The 20,474-nt window shown below is 49.2% G+C and overlaps 1 protein-coding gene across 4 annotated transcripts in view; it reads right to left on the reverse strand.

Annotated features, from left to right (window-relative positions):
- The window catches only part of LOC119973137 (ras association domain-containing protein 1-like), a 118,236-nt gene that overhangs the window by 7,573 nt on the left and 90,189 nt on the right, over positions 1 to 20,474 (reverse strand). For 3 of the 4 annotated variants that reach the window (XM_038810733.1, XM_038810736.1, XM_038810737.1), the window contains exons 3-5: positions 16,309 to 16,422; positions 4,433 to 4,537; positions 2,757 to 3,060 (exon numbers count right to left, since the gene is read on the reverse strand). In XM_038810733.1, the coding sequence (XP_038666661.1) occupies positions 2,757 to 3,060; positions 4,433 to 4,537; positions 16,309 to 16,422 (523 nt within the window). The remainder of the gene's footprint in view (positions 1 to 2,756; positions 3,061 to 4,432; positions 4,538 to 16,308; positions 16,423 to 20,474) is intronic. The other variant, XM_038810734.1, reaches the window with a different exon arrangement.

Raw genomic sequence — 20,474 nt, forward strand, 5'->3', positions numbered from 1 at the left:
CCAATTAAGGGGCAATTTAGCATGGCCAATCCACCTAGCCTGCACATCTTTGGGTTGTGGGGGCAAAACTCACGCAAATACGGAGAGAATGTGCAAACTCCACACGGACAGTGACCCAGAGCCGGAACCGAACCTGTGACCTTGGCGCCGTGAGGCACCAGGGCTAACTCACTGTGCCACCATGCTGCCCCTCCAGCAGATTTTAATCAGATTAAGTATGGGCAGTTCCCCATGACAAATTTTTCAGATCATTACCAGCAACAAACATTCTGCCAAATTAGAGTTGTCAGTCACCTATTTGGAGACTGTGAACGCCCTTAACACTCAAATATTTTCCCATTCATCAGCAACCGTGACTGAATTTTCAATATCATCGAGTTGGGAGACAAGTTCAATTTCAACAGCTCAGTGTCCCAGAATTGGGAAACGTAGGTTCAATCCCCACAATTTGGGTGATGAAAATTGAGATTTTAATGGAACAGGAGATGCAGGTGTGATCCCCACTCCTTTTTTAAAAATAAATTTAGAGTACCCAATTATTTTTTTCCAATTAAGGGGCAATTTAGTGTGGCCAATCCACCTACCCTGCACATCTTTGGGTTGTGGGGGTGAAACCCACGCAGACACGGGGAGAATGTGCAAACTCCACACGGACAGTGACCCAGAGCCGGGATCGAACCTGGGACCTCGGCGTGTGAGGCAGCAGGGCTTACCCACTGCGCCACCGTGCTACCCTGTGATCCCCACTCCTCTCGGTGTCACCACAACTTGGATCACACAGGTTTTATTCTTCGGAATTCAGAGTCGTGGAATTGGGAGGTCAATTGAGAGGCTCAATGTTACGGAGTTGCGATTCACACATTGAGACACTACAGTGACGTTGTGATGTCTCTCAATAGTACAGAGTTAAACTGAACAGGGGAATCAGGCTTGGATTGTAGCAGTTTACAAGGGGCACTGGCAAATGTCAGTCTGTGAAGGTCAGGCTGACTTGAAAGATTTTTTTTAAAAGCGCCAAAGTATTGTTTGCATAAATGAGCCATAAATAAAACTACTTGTCTGGCAGATTTTTAATGCCACTTAATGAAAAAAAAAGCCCTACAAATTCTTCCTGCAATAGAATGAACTGAATGATTTGACAGAGATAGATGTCAACCCGCTGGGAAAGTACAAGGCTCAAACTTCCCGAGTCTGACTGCTCCTTTTAACAAAAGCCATTTGCAAGGGAGGAGACAGGAAGCACAACCCAGCCAAGTCCCGGGCGAGGCAACAGATAGGCCAGAAATTCACATCCTCCCATCAGGGAATTGGCAGCGAGTTGGGATAGTGGATCTGTTTGTCTCAGGATTTCCTCACAATGGAAGTGACTGTGAGGGCCTCATCAGCTTGGTAAACTGGATGTGGTCTATTAATCTCCACGCCACAGAACACAGGCTTTATTAGGAACAGGAACAGGCCATTATGCTTCCAAACAAGCCTGTTCCTTTTCATCTAATTGCCTCCAGCTGTCCTTCACAGCTAACTTACTGTTCCAGCAAGTTCTTTTAAAAGATTTATTCGCCTCGTGTGTCCCACATAATCTCTGATATTAATGCTCCCAAATACTCAGCAGTCCTCAGATCCCTCATGCAGATTCCTTGGAAAACGAGTCAGAGAATCAAGCGCCAAAGTTAGAACACCTGAATTTCCAGCTAATGGAAAACTTGGTGCAATTAGGAGTATTAACCTCTGCACACAGTTCTCTGATTGGTTCACCCAGCTCATGGGATTCTACTTTATGAACTGGTTGATGGTAATTTTGGGCCTGTAGCTCCGTAATTTTGTTTTTGATTTCAACTTGTCCGTGCTACATGAACTTCTACGTTTCTCCATGGTAGCACGGTGATTAGCATTGTTGCTTCACAGCTCCAGGGACCTGGGTTCGATTCCCGGCTTGGGTCACTGTCTGTGTGGAGTCTGCACGTTCTCCCCGTGTCTGCGTGGGTTTCCTTCTGGTGTTCCGGTTTCCTCCCACAGTCCAACGATGTGCAGGTTAGGTGGATTGGCCATACCAAATTGCGACTAGTGTCCAAAAATGTTAGGTGGGATTACTGGGTTACAGGGATAGGGTGGAGGTGTGGTCTTAAGTAGAGTGCTCTTTCCAAAGAGCGGTGCAGACTTGGGATGGTCCGAATGGCCTCCTTCTGCACTGTAAATTCTATGATCTATGGTCATTTGCCTGGATCTCACATCCTGGCCATTGGAACCTGGTTCCATTTGTTGGGCTGAGTTAGCTGCAGCTCAGTGGGTAGCATTCTTTCCATCGAGTCCAAACTGTGGGTTTAAATCCCATTACTGAAACTTGAGAGCACATGAACTCGGCAGGCACTCTATTTCAGTACTTGAGGAAGTGCTGCAGTGTTGGAGGTGTCTTTTGGACGAGATGTCAAATTGTGGTCCATCTGCCTTCTAGTAGTTGCAAAAGATCCCATATCACTATTTGAAGAACAGCAGGGGAGTTTTCCCCAGTGTTTATTCCTCAACTAACATGCAAAATCGATTTTCTGTTCATTATCATTTTGCTGTTTGTGATTGCTTGCTCTGCGCAAATTAGCGGCCGCATTTCTTACACTGCAACTGTGACTAAGCTTCAAATAGTACCTTATTGGCTATAAAGTGCTTTGTCATGTCCTGAATCATACAAGGTATATAGGCTATATAAATGCAAGTTCTTTCTTTCTGATCTAAGAGCAGTTGTATTTTTCCATTAGATGTACCTTGATCATCTTTCTCGACCCGTTGAAACAGGGCGAATTTGCGGGGATTGTCCACCACCATGAACTTGTTGAGCAGCGCTTTGATCACCTCGCTGGACTTCGTGTGGCTGCTGATGTGCAAATGCTTCACAGTGTCCTTTGGGAGGTAGAAGGATGTGCGGCGTTTTACTGGCTGTGAGCGTGATGGTCCTGTCCCTTTCTTGCTGCCATAAATCGATTGAGGCTTCATGTTAGCAGATACGGAGATAGGCCTCACCAATTTCAGCTGAACCTTAATGAACCCGGTGTATGTTCCATCACTGTTCTGTGGAGATTAGAAATGGGTCATGTGAGAGTTGGCATCGGCAATCATTTAAAAAATATATTTACACCAGCAGAAAGATTTCACAGTCAGAAGAGACATACAGGAAATTGTAAACTAAGTGAAAACAGGGAGTGTGGAATATGGATTGAAAATAAATGTGAAGAACAAGGCAATGGTGATATGCAGAGCAACCTCATCCCAGAAGTGAAAACTGAAGTAAACGGACAACTCCTAGAAAAAAAGTGAAAAGGTTCACATGGATCAGATTATCACAGATAATGGGAAACGCGATTGTGAGATCTGTAGCAGAATTGAGCTTTGTCAGAATGAAGGACATGTTGACATCAAAGAAACTGAACCCAAGTCTTAGGAAAAGAATGCTGAAGTGTTGCATGTTGTCATCTATGTTATATTCCTCGGAGAAATTGACAATAAACAGAGTGCATAGATAAGCTGAATGCATTCCAGATGTGGACATACAGGAGGATGGTCTGTAAATGTTACACAGACAGCAAGTCAAAAGAGGAAGTTCTGGAAATTGATGAAGAAGAATAAATTAGTACATTGACTGATTGATTTTATTTGTTGTCACATGTACATAAGTACAGTGAAAAGTATTTTCTGCGCCAAGGAACGTACACAGTACATACATAGTAGACACAAGAATAATCAACAGGGAACATTGACAAATGGTACATTCTCAAAGCAGTGATTGGTTACAGTGTGGAACAAGGGGCCAAACAAAGTAAATACATGAGCAAGAGCAGCATAACCTGAAAGGGAGGAAGATGCAATGATTTGATCATTTAAACAGATGGTGGACAGAGAGTAATTGTAAAGAAAGATCAATGTAAAACCTAGAAGAGGGAAACAGAAGAAAAATTGGATGATGAATATTATGGAGTGGATGCAGCTCACTTACGCGGGATGCATAAGGGCATTACAGGACAGACAGAAATGGAGGCCCATGGCAGTCAACCATCTGCAAAGAAGTTGACACCAATGAACAAACAGCAGCAAAGGTATGTCAATTTGCTCCAAGGGTATCCATCAACTGCTTGAATGAGGCCCTGCACATGTGACGTAGCAGCTTTTCATTGGTAGCCCCTGGTGCTGATGTATGCAACACCATTCCAGATCGTAACCACTCACTGCGTAAAAGCATTTTTCCTTATGTTGTTGCCACTGTGTTCCAGTGGTGCAGGGAGTGAATGGTTAAGATGGAAAGGGTGCCAATCAAGTGGATTACTTTGTCCTGGATGGTTTTGGGCTTCTTGAATAACTTATTTTTGAATAAATGACGGTAAGGTGTTAATGAAAAGGTCTACTACCCTAACCATCCGCGACATCAGCATTTGGCTTTGTTACTCACCAGTGTCATTAAGAGGTCACTGTTCATCTGAGAGTTGTACTCTAGAATCTTGGGCTCGATTTCATCACGTGAAAGAACTTGCTTCTTCCAATCAATGTACTCATCCTGCAAAGCAACAAAAAACTTTTATAAATACTCCTCTCAAATGAGCCATAGAGTTTACATTAGCATGCGTTGGGATGGTGAGGTGCATGAGAGGCAGGCAGCGAGGGGCAGGATACAGATTTTCTCCCCTGGTTACTTGGTTCTGTTGGTGCAAAGTCTATGGTGTTCTTTGGCGGCATGCCGGCGTTGACAGCGGGATTCTCCATTCCCGCTGCCGGCCAATTGGATTTCCTATTGTAGCCCCCCAGGCCGCATAAAAACCAGTGGGTGAGGATGTGCAGCTGGCGGAGAATTCACCCCTATATATTGCGTTGTTCCGGCACATTGCTCAAGTAGCCAATTCCAAATATACAAATTCTTCTCTCTCTCTCTCTCCCATAACCCCCCCCCCCCACCCTCTGAAATTAGTTCATTCAATACAGAGAGGATTCATTCTGGGCTTGTGTGTTTTCTAATTCTGCATCGGACCAGGAAATATTTTTCATGGTGTCCTCCTTTTCTCATACTCAACATGCACTTTGGATGGTCATCAGTCATCAATGCAGTTATCTATCCAAATTCAATATTTATTGAAGGAGCTCGGCTTCACTTTTCTATCGATTTCCATAACTGGCATCAATATTTCTGTATAGCAGGCTCACAGGAGCCAAGCGGGGTGGGATCTTTCACGAAGACTTCATTGACCAGTCTGACCTTTACCTAAGGAACACCCATTCATGGTGTGGAGATGGTGACATAGTGGTAAAGTAGTCAATTATTGATCCAGAGGCCCAGGCTAATGATCTGGAGATATGTGTACAAATCTCACCATAATAATAAAAACAAAGAACAAAGAAAATTACAGCACAGGAACAGGCCCTTCGGCCCTCCCAGCCTGCGCCGATCCGGATCCTTTATCTAAACCTGTCGCCTATTTTCCAAGGATCTACTTCCCTCTGTTCTCCGCCCGTTCATATATCTGTCTAGATGCATCTTAAATGATGCTATCGTGCCCGCCTCTACCACCCCTACTGGCAAAGCATTCCAGGCACCCACCACCCTCTGCGTAAAAAACTTTCCACGCACATCTCCCATAAACTTTCCCCCTCTCACCTTGAAATCGTGATCCCTTGTAATTGATACCCCCACTCTTGGAAAAAGCTTGTTGCTATCCACCCTGTCCAACTTCTTACAATTTTGTAGACCTCGATCAGGTCCCCCCTCAGCCTCCGTCTTTCCAACGAAAACAATCCTAATCTACTCAACCTTTCTTCATAGCTAGCACACTCCATACCAGGCAACATCCTGGTGAACCTCCTCTGCACCGTATCTAAAGCATCCACATCCTTCTGGTAATGTGGCGACCAGAACTGCATGCAGTATTCCAAATGTGGCCTAACCAAAGTCCTATACAACTGTAACATGACCTGCCGACTCTTGTACTCAGTACCCCGTCCAATGAAGGCAAGCATGCTGTATGCCTTGTTGACCACTCTATCAACCTGCGTTGCCACCTTCAGGGAACAATGGACTTGAACTCCCAGATCTCTCTGTACATCAATTTTCCCCAGGACTCTTCCATTAACCATATAGTCCGCTCTTGAATTAGATCTTCCAAAATGCATCACCTCGCATTTGCCTTTATTATTGTCACAAGTAGGCTTACATTAACACGGCAATGAAGTTAGTATGAAAATCCCCGAGTTGCCACACTCCGCCACCTGTTCGGGTTGGAGATTGAGGATTGTCAAAGGCCTAGAAGAAAGGTGTTGGCAAGACGTCCGCTGGCATGTGCTGCAGGAAGAAAGATGGCAGGGGCTGGGTCGTCGGGTGGGGCCGCTCCCCTCACGGTGGAAACTCTCACCGAGGTGATGTCGGTGGAGTTTGAGAGGCTGTTTGCAAAACATTTGAAGGTACTTTGGAGGGAGAGGACAGCCTCGCTTAAAGAGAGGCTGGAGGAGGTGATTGACCTGGTAAAGGCGGCAGTAAAGACGTCAGTAGAGGTGCAGGATCAAGGAGAGAAGTTGAAATGGGTGGACGGCACTGCCGCAACTCCACGACCAGTTCACCTCGATGGGCGAGGAGCTTCAGAGGGTGGTGGTGGTCAACAAACGGCTCAGAGCTAAGGTGGAGGGCCTGGAGAACAGGTCGAGGGCCAAACTCTGACAACCATGGCCCTGTCTTAGAGGGGGGGGTAGAGGGCCCGAGGCTGACAGAGTACTTCACAAGGATGTTTGCGGAGTTGATGGGGGAGGGGGAAGAACCCTCCTGCTACGAGTTGGACAGGGAGCATTGGTCGCTCAGGCCTCAGCCTAAAGTGAATGAGCCACAAAGGCGGTCATAGTCTGCTTCCATGGCTACCACGCGAAGGAGAAGGTTTTGAGCCGGGCGAAGCAGAGACGAGATGTGAAGTGTGAAGGTGTTGGTATACACTGAAACCAAGATCTGACGATGGAGTTGGCATGATGGCAGATGGCCTTTGGACAGGGGAAGGCAGCATTGCACGGCAGCGGAGTGTGATTTGGAGTGGTCTACCAACAGCAGCTGGTGGAATTTAAACTCAATTAATAGTCTGGAACTGAAAAGCTTGTCTCAGTAATGGTGGCCATTAAACCACTGCCGCTTATCGGAAAAACCCATCTGGTTCACTAACATCCTTTAGGGAAGGAAATCTGCCCTCCTTACCTGTTCTGACGTACATGTGACTCCAAACCCACAGCAATGTGGTTAACTGCCCTCTGAAATGACCTAGAAAGCCACTCAGTACAAGGACAATTCGCAATGGGAAACAAATGTTGGTCTTGCCATGGATGTAAGAATAAAGAAAAAAAAAATAGTGGACTGGGTCATTGGATTCTCCACAGCGCTGGTGGATTAACAACATAAAAACATCTGATCAAAAAAAAAGTTAAGGCGCATTTCAGTAGCTTGCTCAGCGAGAAAGCCTGTTTTATACCATCTGTCCCCGTGCTGAAATTAACTCAACAGCTGCTCAAGGATTCAGGAAGGAAAAGGGCTGCTTGGTGGTTTCTGTCAACATCCTCAGGATGTGTCAAACAACTCTCAGAGAGACCATCACTGACAGGAAAAGCTATGTCCTCTTCATCTAATATAGCCATCAGTTGGTGGGGTTACTGGGATAGGGTGGAGATGTGGGCTTCAGTGGGGTGCTCTTTCCACGGGCCGGTGCAGACTCGATGGGCCGAATGGCCTCCTTCAGCACTGTAAATTCTATGATATGATTCTATTATTTATATTTCTTAGTTCTATTCCCATCACGCTTGCAAAGCAGGATTACTGAATGATTTTTTGTTCTGTAGTAATGGAAGCCTGAAGGCACATCTTAGTCCAGTGATCAGGCTTAGAGCACATGGAACGTGGATTTCCCCTAATGCCATGAGGGAGCCATTTTTCCACCTCTCCCTGGAAGAGCTGTTCAGGCAGAAGCTTAGAGCGATGGATTGTGACTGGAATCCATAATGTCACAGCAAGAGCTAGTTCCACACAAAATATCATTTCCCAGGCTTTCTTTAAACACCAACAGCCTGCATTAATACAGCGTATTTAGCATAGTAAAGGTCCAACAATATTTCACAGGAGGTTTATCAAACAAAGATTGATGTGGATCCATGCAGACATCAGGACAGGAGAAGTAGGGGTTTTACTGAGCATCTGAAAGGAACAAAAAGAAATAGAGAGGCGGGAGGTTTAGGGAGGGAGCTTGGGGCCCAGGCAGTGAAGGCATGGCTACCAATGGTAGAGCAATAAACATTGGAGGTGTTCAAGATGTCAATTCTTAAATGTAAAATACTGAGGGAACTGAAGGTCCAGTTGGCAGCTACCTCATGTTATTAGACTTTGAATTGTGTAGAATACACTTTTTTGATAAGAACCATGTCATGGATTCTACTTTATTTTCATTCTCTTCACAACAGCCACTGTGCATCACAAATCCAATTCCTGCACTGCAACAGGCAAATTGGTCTTTTTGCATCCTTGGCTTTCCTTATTCTTATATTTATCCCCTACAAGAGCAAATTATGCACACAAAGATCAATAGAACATCAGAAAGATGTTCCAGAATAAGAGAAGGCCTTCCTGGCCCTCAGGTCCACCCTACCTATTGTTCAGTTCTGACTATTCCATCAGGGGATCTCTCTCACCACCCCCCCCCCCCCCCCAACACCACCAGTTGGTCATGTATTTTAAAGGTACAGTACAGCTGGAGCAAGTTATGCTTAAACAATAGAGTGCCTGGCCTAGGCATAGGAATTTCTATCCCTTGTTTTAGTCGGAGTTAAATCGATAAGGAGTGAATTTCCACAGGGCGAGACTGTGCTGCTGAAGATCTGCTCCCACTTTAACAAATGCGAATGAGGTCAGTCAGATCTAGTCAGGCCAGATTACAAGGATCTGGAAGAGGCATTTTGATGGCAGAAATAGACCAGCTGCTACCTGATTTTCCTGCCTGGAGAAATCTCCTTTCACCATTATACACCGCTAATGTGCTGAATATGGTGAGGAAAATCAGTGGTTATATCGAGCTACTGCTTCATCAGGTGCAAAATGGGGGGGGGGGGGGGGGGGAGATCAGAACCTGTGTCGGTAAGACTGGACTGTTGACCATGGCTTGGAAAACAGGAATGAGGGTGGGGGACGCATTGTAGAGAACCTGATTAAAATATTAATGTATGCAGATCTTTTTAATTTTCTATTGCCGTTATGTACAGTTAGAGTCTGGTTACAATTCAGGGCATGAAGAACACTGGGTGGGATTTTCTCCCCCCTTCCAAAGTTTGTTTTCCGGCAGCAGAGGTGGCTCATCATTGGCTGCAGGCAGGATCTTCCGACCCTGCTGATGTCTATGACGTTTTGCATAGCTCGCCCGTTCCGTGCCGCGGAACCTGCTGCGGCAGGTCACCTTCAGTGGGACTGGAAGATCCTGCCCATTATTTCTATTTGTTATCCCATTGATGAACAAGGTGTGAGGGCTGTTGGTATTTTCTTCATATTGTCAAAGCATTAGCGTTAGTGTAGATTCAGCTGAGATACAGTTCCAGACATGATCTAACGGAATGGCAGAACATTAGAACAGATGAAGGCCATTCAGCCCTTCGAGCCTGTACTGCCATTCATTTAGATCACAGTACGTATTCTCCATCCACCCGCCTTTGCTCACTGACCCATAATGCCCATTTCGAAAAAATTGACCAATCTCAGTTTTGACAACTTCAACTGTCCAAGGCCAATATATCCTTCTTGCAATGCGGTGAATAGAATTGACCAGACTGGAGAGCTGAATGGCATACCTATTCATAGGTTCCTATAATTTTCAATCTTCAACTGCCTTAATACAGCATATTTCTCCAAAACATCTTTCATATTTTCAGGATGTCCTGAAACATTTCATTGCAAAGGCAACTTCCACAGCAAAGCTCTTCAAACAGCAATGATGGGTTAATCTTTTTGGTAGTATTTGTCAGGGGATGACTCTTGGCCAGGACATCAGATCTCCCTACAGTTCAAAAAATCCCATACATCCATCTGAAGAGGCAGATGGGGGCCTCAGTTTAACATTTCATCTAAATGGTTCACCTAACAATGCAACATTCCCTCAGTACTGCACTGGGCTGCCAGTTTATTGAATATGCTCAAGTATCTACAAGAATTTAGCAGTTCTGGGTTTGAAGTATTTTGTTGTTCAGTATTTTGCTCAGTTTTACTTCATCAATTATTTTGAAGTTGGTGAATGGTCCAGCCTGTGCAAAAGGCAAGATAATGTTTTTGGAGGAATGTAATGGCTAGCCCCGAAATGAAACCCTGACCGTCCTCTTTAGACTCCAAGCCATCTGCTGAGTTTCAGAATTTTCTGTTTTAGAGACTGACTGGAAACCGGAGCACCTGGAGGAAAACCACGCAGACATGGGAAGAACGTGCAGACTCCATACAGTGATCCAAGCCAGGAATCAAACCTGGGACCCTGGCGCTGTGAAGCAACAGTGCTAACCACTGTGCTACCGTGCCGTCCAGAAGATTACAGGTTCAATTCCTTGTTTGACCCAAGTTAACTAATTTTACCCAGGACACAGCAGTTAGGTTACCACAGTTGCCCTTACCACAAGGCTAGACAGAGAAAGAAAAACAAATGGGTATCCTGTTCCTTATTGTTATCTGATGGCTCCTGCCATCGAGAGCATCTGTGTGTGTTAAGAAAGAAAGGGAGTGAGAGAATGACAGACACAGAAATTAAAAGGTAATAGGCAGAAATCAAACTCAACGGATAAGCTTTCCATGGTCCAATAATCTGCCGATATTATACAGGCTCCAGCAGATAAAAAAAGGTAGTTGCCACAGGTCAAGACAGAGGACATTTTTGAAGCTGTTATGTTTTCATAGACCAATCCTATTTTCCAAACTTTTTCTTTTTTTTTTATAAAGTTAGAATACCCAATTATTTTTCTCCAATTAAGGGGTGATTTAGCGTGGCCAATCCACCTAACCTACACATCTTTGGGTTATGGGGATGAAACCCACGCAGACATGGGGAGAATGTGCAAACTCCACACGGACAGTGACCCGGCTATTTTCCAAACTGATAAGCAGCTAAAATTTGAAAGATCATCAGAGGCCATCAAGTGAATACGGCAGTAACTGAAACAGCAGAATCCCTGCCTGCAAACCTTTCCCAGCACTAGCCCTCAGTCTGGTCAGTCAAACACAGAAGAATGATCACATGCTTACCATTTGCTCTAGCATCAGAAGTAGGCTTACATTAACACTGCAATGAAGTTACTGTGAAAATGAAATGAAAATGAAATTAAATGAAAATGAAATGAATGAAAATTGCTTATTGTCACAAGTGGGCTTCAAATGAAGTTACTGTGAAAAGCCTCTAGTCTCTGGCGCCTGTTCGGGAGGCTGGTACGGGAATTGAACCGTGCTGCTGGCCTGCTTTCAAAGCCAGCGATTTAGCCCTGTGCTAAACAGCCCCTATAATGAAATGAAAATCGCTTATTGTCACAAGTAGGCTTCAAATGAAGTTACTGTGAAAAGCCCCTAGTCGCCACACTGTAGCTCCTGTTCGGGTACACGGAGGGAGAATTCAGAATGCCAAATTCACCTAACAAGCATGTCTTTCGGGACTTATGGGAGGAAACCCACGCAGACACGGGGAGAATGTGCAGAATCCTCCCAGACAGTGACCCAAGCCGGGAATCGAACCCAGGTCCCTGGCGCTGTGGAGCGACAGTGCTAACCACTGTGCTACCGTGCCACCTTGAGGGATCTAGATCCTATAAATGCTACATATGAGAAAGATCCACAGTCTATCAACACAGCACCTGTGCAAGTGATCCAGATCTCATCAAAGTTACACATGCAAGATATCCATTAATGTCACAGGCATGAGAGAAATCCAGATCCATCAGAGCTACATATGTGAGAAATACAGATCCTATGCTTTATGTATGAGATTTCCAGATTCACTTAATACTACGTGTGTGAAAGCTCTGGTTCTCTTGAACACTACACACTTGTGAGAGATCCAGTACTACAGAAGAAGAGATCTCGGTCCGATCAGTGGAGCCTGTGCATGTGAGATTTGATCCAGATGCGTTAATCTGGTGCCATCTTCCAATAAAAGTGACAGAGATTTAATCCATTTGAGACAAACCAGATTATTGAAATACCTAATTTACCTCACTGACAAAGCTTTAACTTTCAAAATGTAATTATTGGCATCAGAAAAAATTCAAAAGGACAGAAAAAATCAGAGTCACTGGTCTGAAATAGCCATCAAATTCACTATCACCCAGACTGTAACCGTGAAGAGCTTTGGAGAGGCCCAGAAGAACATGCAGATGAGGGGAAGAAATAAAGGCACGTGAAGGAGGTGGGGAAGAGTTGCATGCGCGGGAGAAAGGAATAATGTTTATTTTAAAATTAAGATTTTTTTTTAAAAACAAAGTTTCATTAAACATCTTGAATGATTAAAACGTTCAAAAGTGAAATCTTCTAAACTTTCCCAGCACATTGGGAGGAGAACGGAAGGAAGCCAAGTGTTTTTTTAAATAAGGATTGACTGCAGAGAGCGCCGTCAATCCCTCACACTGGAATCAGCCAAGAAGCTTCCCATGCCGACTGCCTGTGTTCAGCCAGCTCACAGACTACACTTCCGGCTTCATGAAACAACTCAGCATTAGATCACCACATTCCAAGGCGGGGGAGGGGGTTGGGTAGTCCACGTGGAACACCCTCCTGTTGCCTGACGCCCTTTACTCTGCATACTGTGTAACAAACCTGTTAATCATGGTTAGTCCTGCTTCTCATATTGAACTGGAATTGAATGGGGCTATGGTCACGACAGAAGAATCTTTAGAAACAGGAAAAAGATCATTCAGTCTGACTAAACCTGAAGCTTTCTGATGGATCCAGTCCACCTGCTCACCACCCCGATGACCGCTCCCTAGTCAATTATTATAGGGGCAGTACTGTGCCTTAGTGAAAGGCTAACAAACATCAAATGAGGAAATATCTAACACCACAGGACTTTACAAAGGATTCGCCAAACTAAAATGACATTGCCGTCTGAGAGAAAGCATGCGAGCATGGAGGGAGCCACCATTTGCTGTAGTCCTGCAAAGTCTGTCCCTTCTCAACACCCATCACCATTTGGCTTGGCACAAGCTTTCTTTCCCCGTACCGTACTTCTGACACGTTACTACATCTCTATCTACTTTTCCTTTCTCCTTGGCAACACCACATTGCCAGAGGTTGTAACCACCAATTGGTTTTCTCCATTATATGGTCTGATTTAATGACTCAGCGTTATAACATTCTCTCAGTCCTCCGGTACCTGGTGTGTTACTAGACCAGGAGGATGAGAATATCCTAAGTTTAATCCCTGCCCTGTGTTGAGCCAGCACATCTCACGGGTTGAAGCCCCACCATTGTCCGCAACCTTAGTGGCCCTGGTTTTCCAAGGGTTAAGTAAAATAAATTCACAAGGCTTCCAGCTTCGGGGTGGCATTCTCCCATCTGGGGGCTAAGTCCTGTGGCGGGGCGGGACCATGGAATGTTCCCCATGTGGAGACAGGGGGAATACCATGCTGGATCTCCTGGCCCTGACCTCATCCAGTTATACACCCTGGGAGGGTTTGTGCCATACTCTGTGATGGTGAGGGGTGGGAATGATAGTGCGGGTCCCACCCTTATATCTGGGCGCCATATTGAAAAGGTGCCCAACATCACAAACCCATCGTTGAAGAAACGAGATGGACCTCTTCATGTCCTGGCTTTGCTTGTTTTCCCGCTGGGCGTCATGGAGAATCGGCAGTGGGAGGAAGATTCTGGTCGGTTCTTCATCTGTATCCCATTAGTGGGATGCAAATCAGCTCCACGCTGGCCTCCAGCGGGTTTCCTGGCACCAGCCAGTTGAACTGCTGGTGGGGCCATGAGAGAATTCTGCCGTTGGTTCTTTCCACAGGAAAATAGGAGTATGAGCGCCAGGGCAAAAACATGTCTTAGTTTAGCTGTGTGACAAAGCCACTCCAGACTAATTTACCCACCAAATCACCCAAAACAAAGATCTTTTCCTTCGAACTGTCATTGTTTTTAACTCTCTACCATTAGCTCTGTTTGTATCCCAGATCCGTGCCTTTTCACTCGGTTTCTTTCTTAAACCCTTTGCCATTCAGTCCCTTTCTGTCTCGAATCCTCTGTCCTCCCCGGATATCAAACACTTTGAGACATTTTATGAGGTTAAGGATGCTGTACAAATGCAAGGTGTTGGTATGTGTTGAGGATAGTATTCTTCTTGGCTGTGATATCCTGTGTAGTTGACTGCCCCTTAATCATTTTAACTCAGCTTCACAGAGTTAATAGTCTCACTATTCCTTTTCGCGTGCATCTCCAATTCGCCCCCAGCGCTCCCAGTCCCCAGTCCTCCAGTGCCCCCAGACCCCAAACCGCCCCCAGTGCCCTGTCCAAACCCCACCCACCAGCACTGCCACTAGGCCCCCAGCACACTCACTCCTCAACTCGCCCCCAGCACATCCACTCCCCAACACCCCGCCAGCGCACCCACTCCCCAACACCCCCCCAACGCACCCACTCCCCCACTCGTAAACCCCCCCAGCACACCCACTCCCCAACACCCCCCCCAGCACACCCACTGCCCAACTCCACCCCCCCCCCACCCCCAGCACACCCACTCCCCAATGCGCACCCACTCCTCCCCAAGGTGCACCCACTCCCCAACTCCCTCCTCCCCCCACAGGGCACACCCACTCCCCAACTCTCTCCCCCCCCCTCCAGCACACCCACTCCCCCCCAGCGCACCCACTCCCCAACTCCCCCCCCAGCACACCCACTCCCCAACTCCCCCCCAGCACACCCACTCCCCAACTCCCCCCCCATAAGGCACACCCACTCCCCAACCAGCACACCCATTCCCCAACCAGCACACCCATTCCCCAACTCTCCCCCCCAGCACACCCATTCCCCAACTCCCCCCCCCCCCCAAGGCGCACCCACTCCTCAACCAGCACACCCATTCCCCAACTCTCCCCCCCAGCAAACCCATTCCCCAACTCTCCCCCCCCCAGCAAACCCATTCCCCAACTCTCCCCCCGCCAGCAAACCCATTCCCCAACTCTTCCCCCCCAGCGCACCCACTCCCCAACTCCCCCCCAGCACACCCACTCCCCAACTCCCCCCCCCCCAAGGCGCACCCACTCTCCAACTCCCCCCTCCCCCCCAGCGCACCCACTCCCCAACTCCCCCCCCCCCCAGCGCACCCACTCCCCAACTCTCCCCCCCAGCGCACCCATTCCCCAACTCCCCCCCAGCACACCCACTCCCCAACTCTCCCCCAGCGCACCCATTCCCCAACTCCCCCCAGCACACCCACTCCCCAACTCTCCCCCCCAGCGCACCCATTCCCCAACTCTTCCCCCCCCCCCAGCGCCCCCACTGCCCAACTCTCCCCCCCCCCAAGCACACCCACTCCCCAAGGCGCACCCACTCCCCCCAAGATGCACCCACTGCCCAACTCCCCCCCCCCCCTCCAGCACACGCACTCCCCAACACCCCGCAGCACACCCACTCCCCAACTCTCCCCCCCGCGCACCCATTCCCCAACTCCTCCCCCCCACTCCCCAACTCCTCCCCCAGCGCACCCACTCCCCAACTCCCCCCCCAGCACACCCACTCCCTAACATCCCCCCCCAGTGCACCCACTCCCCAACTCTTCCCCCCCACGCACCCACTCCCTAACTCCTCCCCCAGCGCACCCACTACCCAACTTCCCCCCCCAGCGCACCCACTCCCCAACTCCCCCCCCCCCCAGCGCACCCACTCCCCAACTCGCTCCCCCATCACAACCACATCCAACTCGCCCGACATTTCCACTCCTTAACCTGCCCCCAACACCCCCATTCAGCAACTCGCCCCCAACAACCCCCATTCAGCAACTCGCCCCCAACACCCCCACTCACTCCCAATCCATCCCCTACCCTTTCCCACTCCCTTTTTCACCCTCCTTTTACTCCTCTCTTCAACTCTCTCCAGCCCCTTCGCATCACTTCACTCCCTCACCAGCTACTCCTCACCCCAACTCTCTTCACCCCATCCCCTCAACACCCCGCATTCCTCTCTCCTCACCCTCTTCTCCAACTCATCTCCTCACCCCAGCCCCTCTTTCTTCCTCATCCCTCCAGAGCTCTCCTTCCACACTCCTCATCCCTCTTCCTTCCTCACCCCCTACCCTGTTCCCTCAGCTCACAGTAACTCACCTTGTACTTCCTGGGTTTCTTGATGAAGGAGGTCCTGGCAGTGAAGAACTGTTCAAATTCGGAGTCTTCCTCCTGACTGCAGTAACCACTGCTGCTAGTGCTGGTCCACGTCATCTGGAACAACGAGGAGAGGAGGAAGGGAAAGGACAAAAAGTGGGAAAAAAGATAGCGATAACCCACTAAGTGGCGGAAACCTGGCCTCAACTGGCTGTTAAAGCTCTTGTAGACAAAGCCCTGGCTTCTATGTGGATGAGAGAACTCTCTCTGTTACGGTCTCTCTGGGTTGCTCCTGTATTGTCTCAGCTCAGTACTGGGGGTTTCTCTCTCTCTCTCTCTCTGCCAGCCGTTGAAATTGGAAAGTACACACGCTGCAAATCCCTAGAGCTGATTTGCTGGTGGGAAAAGGCTGGGAATGGGTGATCTAATCCGGTTCCGCCTCCTTCCTGCCTTTTATGTGCAATCCTACTGATTTCATCATCCAACTATTCCAACTGCCAAATATAGCTGCTTTAACCCCTGCCATGCCAAACTGCTTTAAAAGGCACAAATCATACCTCTAACAGGCCTTGTGGAAACAAAAGGGCTATGAATAGAATGCAGTGCAAGATCAATCAAAAAGCAGGGGGGGGAAAGGTGGGAAGACAGGATCAGAGGTTGGGGGAAGTGGAGAGGGTACGGAAGGGGAGGGCGAGAAGAGAGGGTACGGAAGGGGAGGGCGAGAAGAGAGGGTACGGAAGGGGAGGGCGAGAAGAGAGGGTACGGAAGGGGAGGGCGAGAAGAGAGGGCACGGAAGGGGAGGGCGAGAAGAGAGGGCACGGAAGGGGAGGGCGAGGAGAGGGCACGGAAGGGGAGGGCGAGGAGAGGGCACGGAAGGGGAGGGCGAGGAGAGGGCACGGAAGGGGAGGGCGAGGAGAGGGCACGGAAGGGGAGGGCGAGGAGAGGGCACGGAAGGGGAGGGCGAGGAGAGGGCACGGAAGGGGAGGGCGAGGAGAGGGCACGGAAGGGGAGGGCGAGGAGAGGGCACGGAAGGGGAGGGCGAGGAGAGGGCACGGAAGGGGAGGGCGAGGAGAGGGCACGGAAGGGGAGGGCGAGGAGAGGGCACGGAAGGGGAGGGCGAGGAGAGGGCACGGAAGGGGAGGGCGAGGAGAGGGCACGGAAGGGGAGGGCGAGGAGAGGGCACGGAAGGGGAGGGCGAGGAGAGGGCACGGAAGGGGAGGGCGAGGAGAGGGCACGGAAGGGGAGGGCGAGGAGAGGGCACGGAAGGGGAGGGCGAGGAGAGGGCACGGAAGGGGAGGGCGAGGAGAGGGCACGGAAGGGGAGGGCGAGGAGAGGGCACGGAAGGAGAGGACGAGGAGAGGGCACGGAAGGGCGAGGGCGAGGAGAGGGCACGGAAGGGGAGGGCGAGGAGAGGGCACGGAAGAGGAGGGCGAGGAGAATGAGGAGAGGGTACGGAAGGGGGTACGGAAGGGAGGAGAGGGTACGGAAGGGAGGAGAGGGTACGGAAGGGGAGGGCAAGGAGAGGGTACGGAAGGGGAAGGCAAGGAGAGGGTACGGAAGGGGAGGGCGAGGAGAGGGTACGGAAGGGGAGGGCGAGGAGAGGGTACGGAAGGGGAGGGCGAGGAGAGGGTACGGAAGGGGAGGGCGAGGAGGGGGCACGGAAGGGGAGGGCGAGGAGAGGGCACGGAAGGGGAGGGCACGGAAGGGGAGGGCGAGGAGAGGGCACGGAAGGGGAGGGCGAGGAGAGGGCACGGAAGGGGAGGGCGAGGAGGGGGCACGGAAGGGGAGGGCGAGGAGGGGGTACGTAAGGAGAGGACGAGGAGAGGGTACGGAAGGGGAGGGCGAGGAGAGGGTACGGAAGGGGTGGGCGAGGAGAGGGTCTTTGGCAGGTAGGATCAAGGAAAACCCAAAAGCTTTCTATAGGTATGTCAGGAATAAAAGAATGACTAGGGTAAGTGTAGGGCCAGTCAAGGACAGTGGTGGGAAGTTGTGTGTGGAGGCTGAGGAGATAAGTGAGATACTAAATGAATACTTTTTGTCAGTATTCACTCAGGAAAAAGATAATGTTGTGGAGGAGAATGCCGAGACCCAGGCTATTAGAATAGATGGCATTGAGGTGCGTAGGGAAGAAGTGTTGGCAATTCTGGACAAGGTGAAAATAGATAAGTCCCCGGGGCCTGATGGGATTTATCCTAGGATTCTCTGGGAAGCCAGGGAAGAGATTGCTGAGCCTTTGGCTTTGATTTTTATGTCATCATTGGCTACAGGAATAGTGTCAGAGGACTGGTGGATAGCAAATGTGGTCCCTTTGTTCAAGAACGGGAGTAGAGATAACCCCGGTAACTATAGGCCGGTGAGCCTCACGTCTGTTGTGGGTAAAGTCTTGGAGAGGATTATAAGAGATACGATTTATAATGATCTAGATAGGAATAATATGATTAGGGATAGTCAGCATGGTTTTGTGAAGGGTAGGTCATGCCTCACAAACCTTATCGAGTTCTTTGAGAAGGTGACTGAACAGGTAGACGAGGGTAGAGCAGTTGATGTGGTGTATATGGATTTCAGTAAAGCGTTTGATAAGGTTCCCCACGGTCGTCTATTGCAGAAAATACGGAGGCTGGGGATTGAGGGTGATTTAGAGATGTGGATCAGAAATTGGCTAGTTGAAAGAAGACAGAGGGTGGTGGTTGATGGCAAATGTTCAGAATGGAATTCAGTTACGAGTGGCGTACCACAAGGATTTGTTCTTGGGCCGTTGCTGTTTGTCATTTTTATAAATGACCTAGAGGAGGGCACAGAAGGTTGGGCGAGTAAATTTGCAGACGACACTAAAGTCGGTGGAGTTGTAGACAGTGTGGAAGGATGTTGCAGGTTACAGAGGGACATAGATAAGCTGCAGAGCTGGGCTGAGAGGTGGCAAATGGAGTTTAATGTAGAGAAGTGTGAGGTGATTCACTTTGGAAAGAATAACAGGAATGCAGAATATTTGGCTAATGGTAAAATTCTTAGCAGTGTGGACGAGCAGAGGGATCTCGGTGTCCATGTACATAGATCCCTGAAAGTTGCCACCCAGGTTGATAGGGTTGTGAAGAAGGCCTATGGTGTGTTGGCCTTTATTGGTAGAGGGATTGAGTTCCGGAGCCATGAGGTCATGTTGCAGCTGTACAAAACTCTGATACGGCCGCATTTGGAGTATTGCGTACAGTTCTGGTCGCCTCATTATAGGAAGGACGTGGAAGCTTTGGAACGGGTGCAGAGGAGATTTACCAGGATGTTGCCTGGTATGGAGGGAAAATCTTATGAGGAAAGGCTGATGGACTTGAGGTTGTTTTCGTTAGAGAGAAGAAGGTTAAGAGGTGACTTAATAGAGGCATACAAAATGATCAGAGGGTTAGATAGGGTGGACAGTGAGAGCCTTCTCCCGCGGATGGAGGTGGCTAGCACGAGGGGACATAGCCTTAAATTGAGGGGTAATAGTTATAGGACAGACGTCAGAGGTAGGTTTTTTACGCAAAGAGTGGTGAGGCCGTGGAATGCCCTACCTGCAACAGTAGTGAACTCGCCAACATTGAGGGCATTTAAAAGTTTATTGGATAAGCATATGGATGATAATGGCATAGTGTAGGTTAGATGGCCTTTAGTTTTTGACTTCCCATGCCGGTGCAACATCGTGGGCCGAAGGGCCTGTACTGCGCTGTATCGTTCTATGTTCTATGTTCTAAGGGGAGGGAGAGGAGAGGGTACGGAAGGGGAGGGCGAGGAGAGGGTACGGAAGGGGAGGGCGAGGAGAGGGTACGGAAGGGGAGGGCGAGGAGAGGGTACGGAAGGGGAGGGCGAGGAGAGGGTACGGAAGGGGAGGGCGAGGAGAGGGTACGGAAGGGGAGGGCGAGGAGAGGGTACGGAAGGGGAGGGCGAGGAGAGGGCACGGAAGGGGAGGACGAGGAGAGGGCACGGAAGGGGAGGGCGAGGAGAGGGCACGGAAGGAGAGGGCGAGGAGAGGGCACGGAAGGGGAGGGCTAGGAGAGGGTACGGAAGTGGAGGGCGAGGAGAGGTACGGAAGGGGAGGGCGAGGAGAGGGTACGGAAGGGGAGGGCGAGGACAGGGTACGGAATGGGACGGCGAGGAGAGAGTACGGATGGGGAGGGCGAGGAGAGGGTACGGAAGGGGAG

Source organism: Scyliorhinus canicula, chromosome 11 (genome assembly GCF_902713615.1).
Source record: "Scyliorhinus canicula chromosome 11, sScyCan1.1, whole genome shotgun sequence".
Taxonomy (NCBI): Eukaryota; Metazoa; Chordata; class Chondrichthyes; order Carcharhiniformes; family Scyliorhinidae; genus Scyliorhinus; species Scyliorhinus canicula.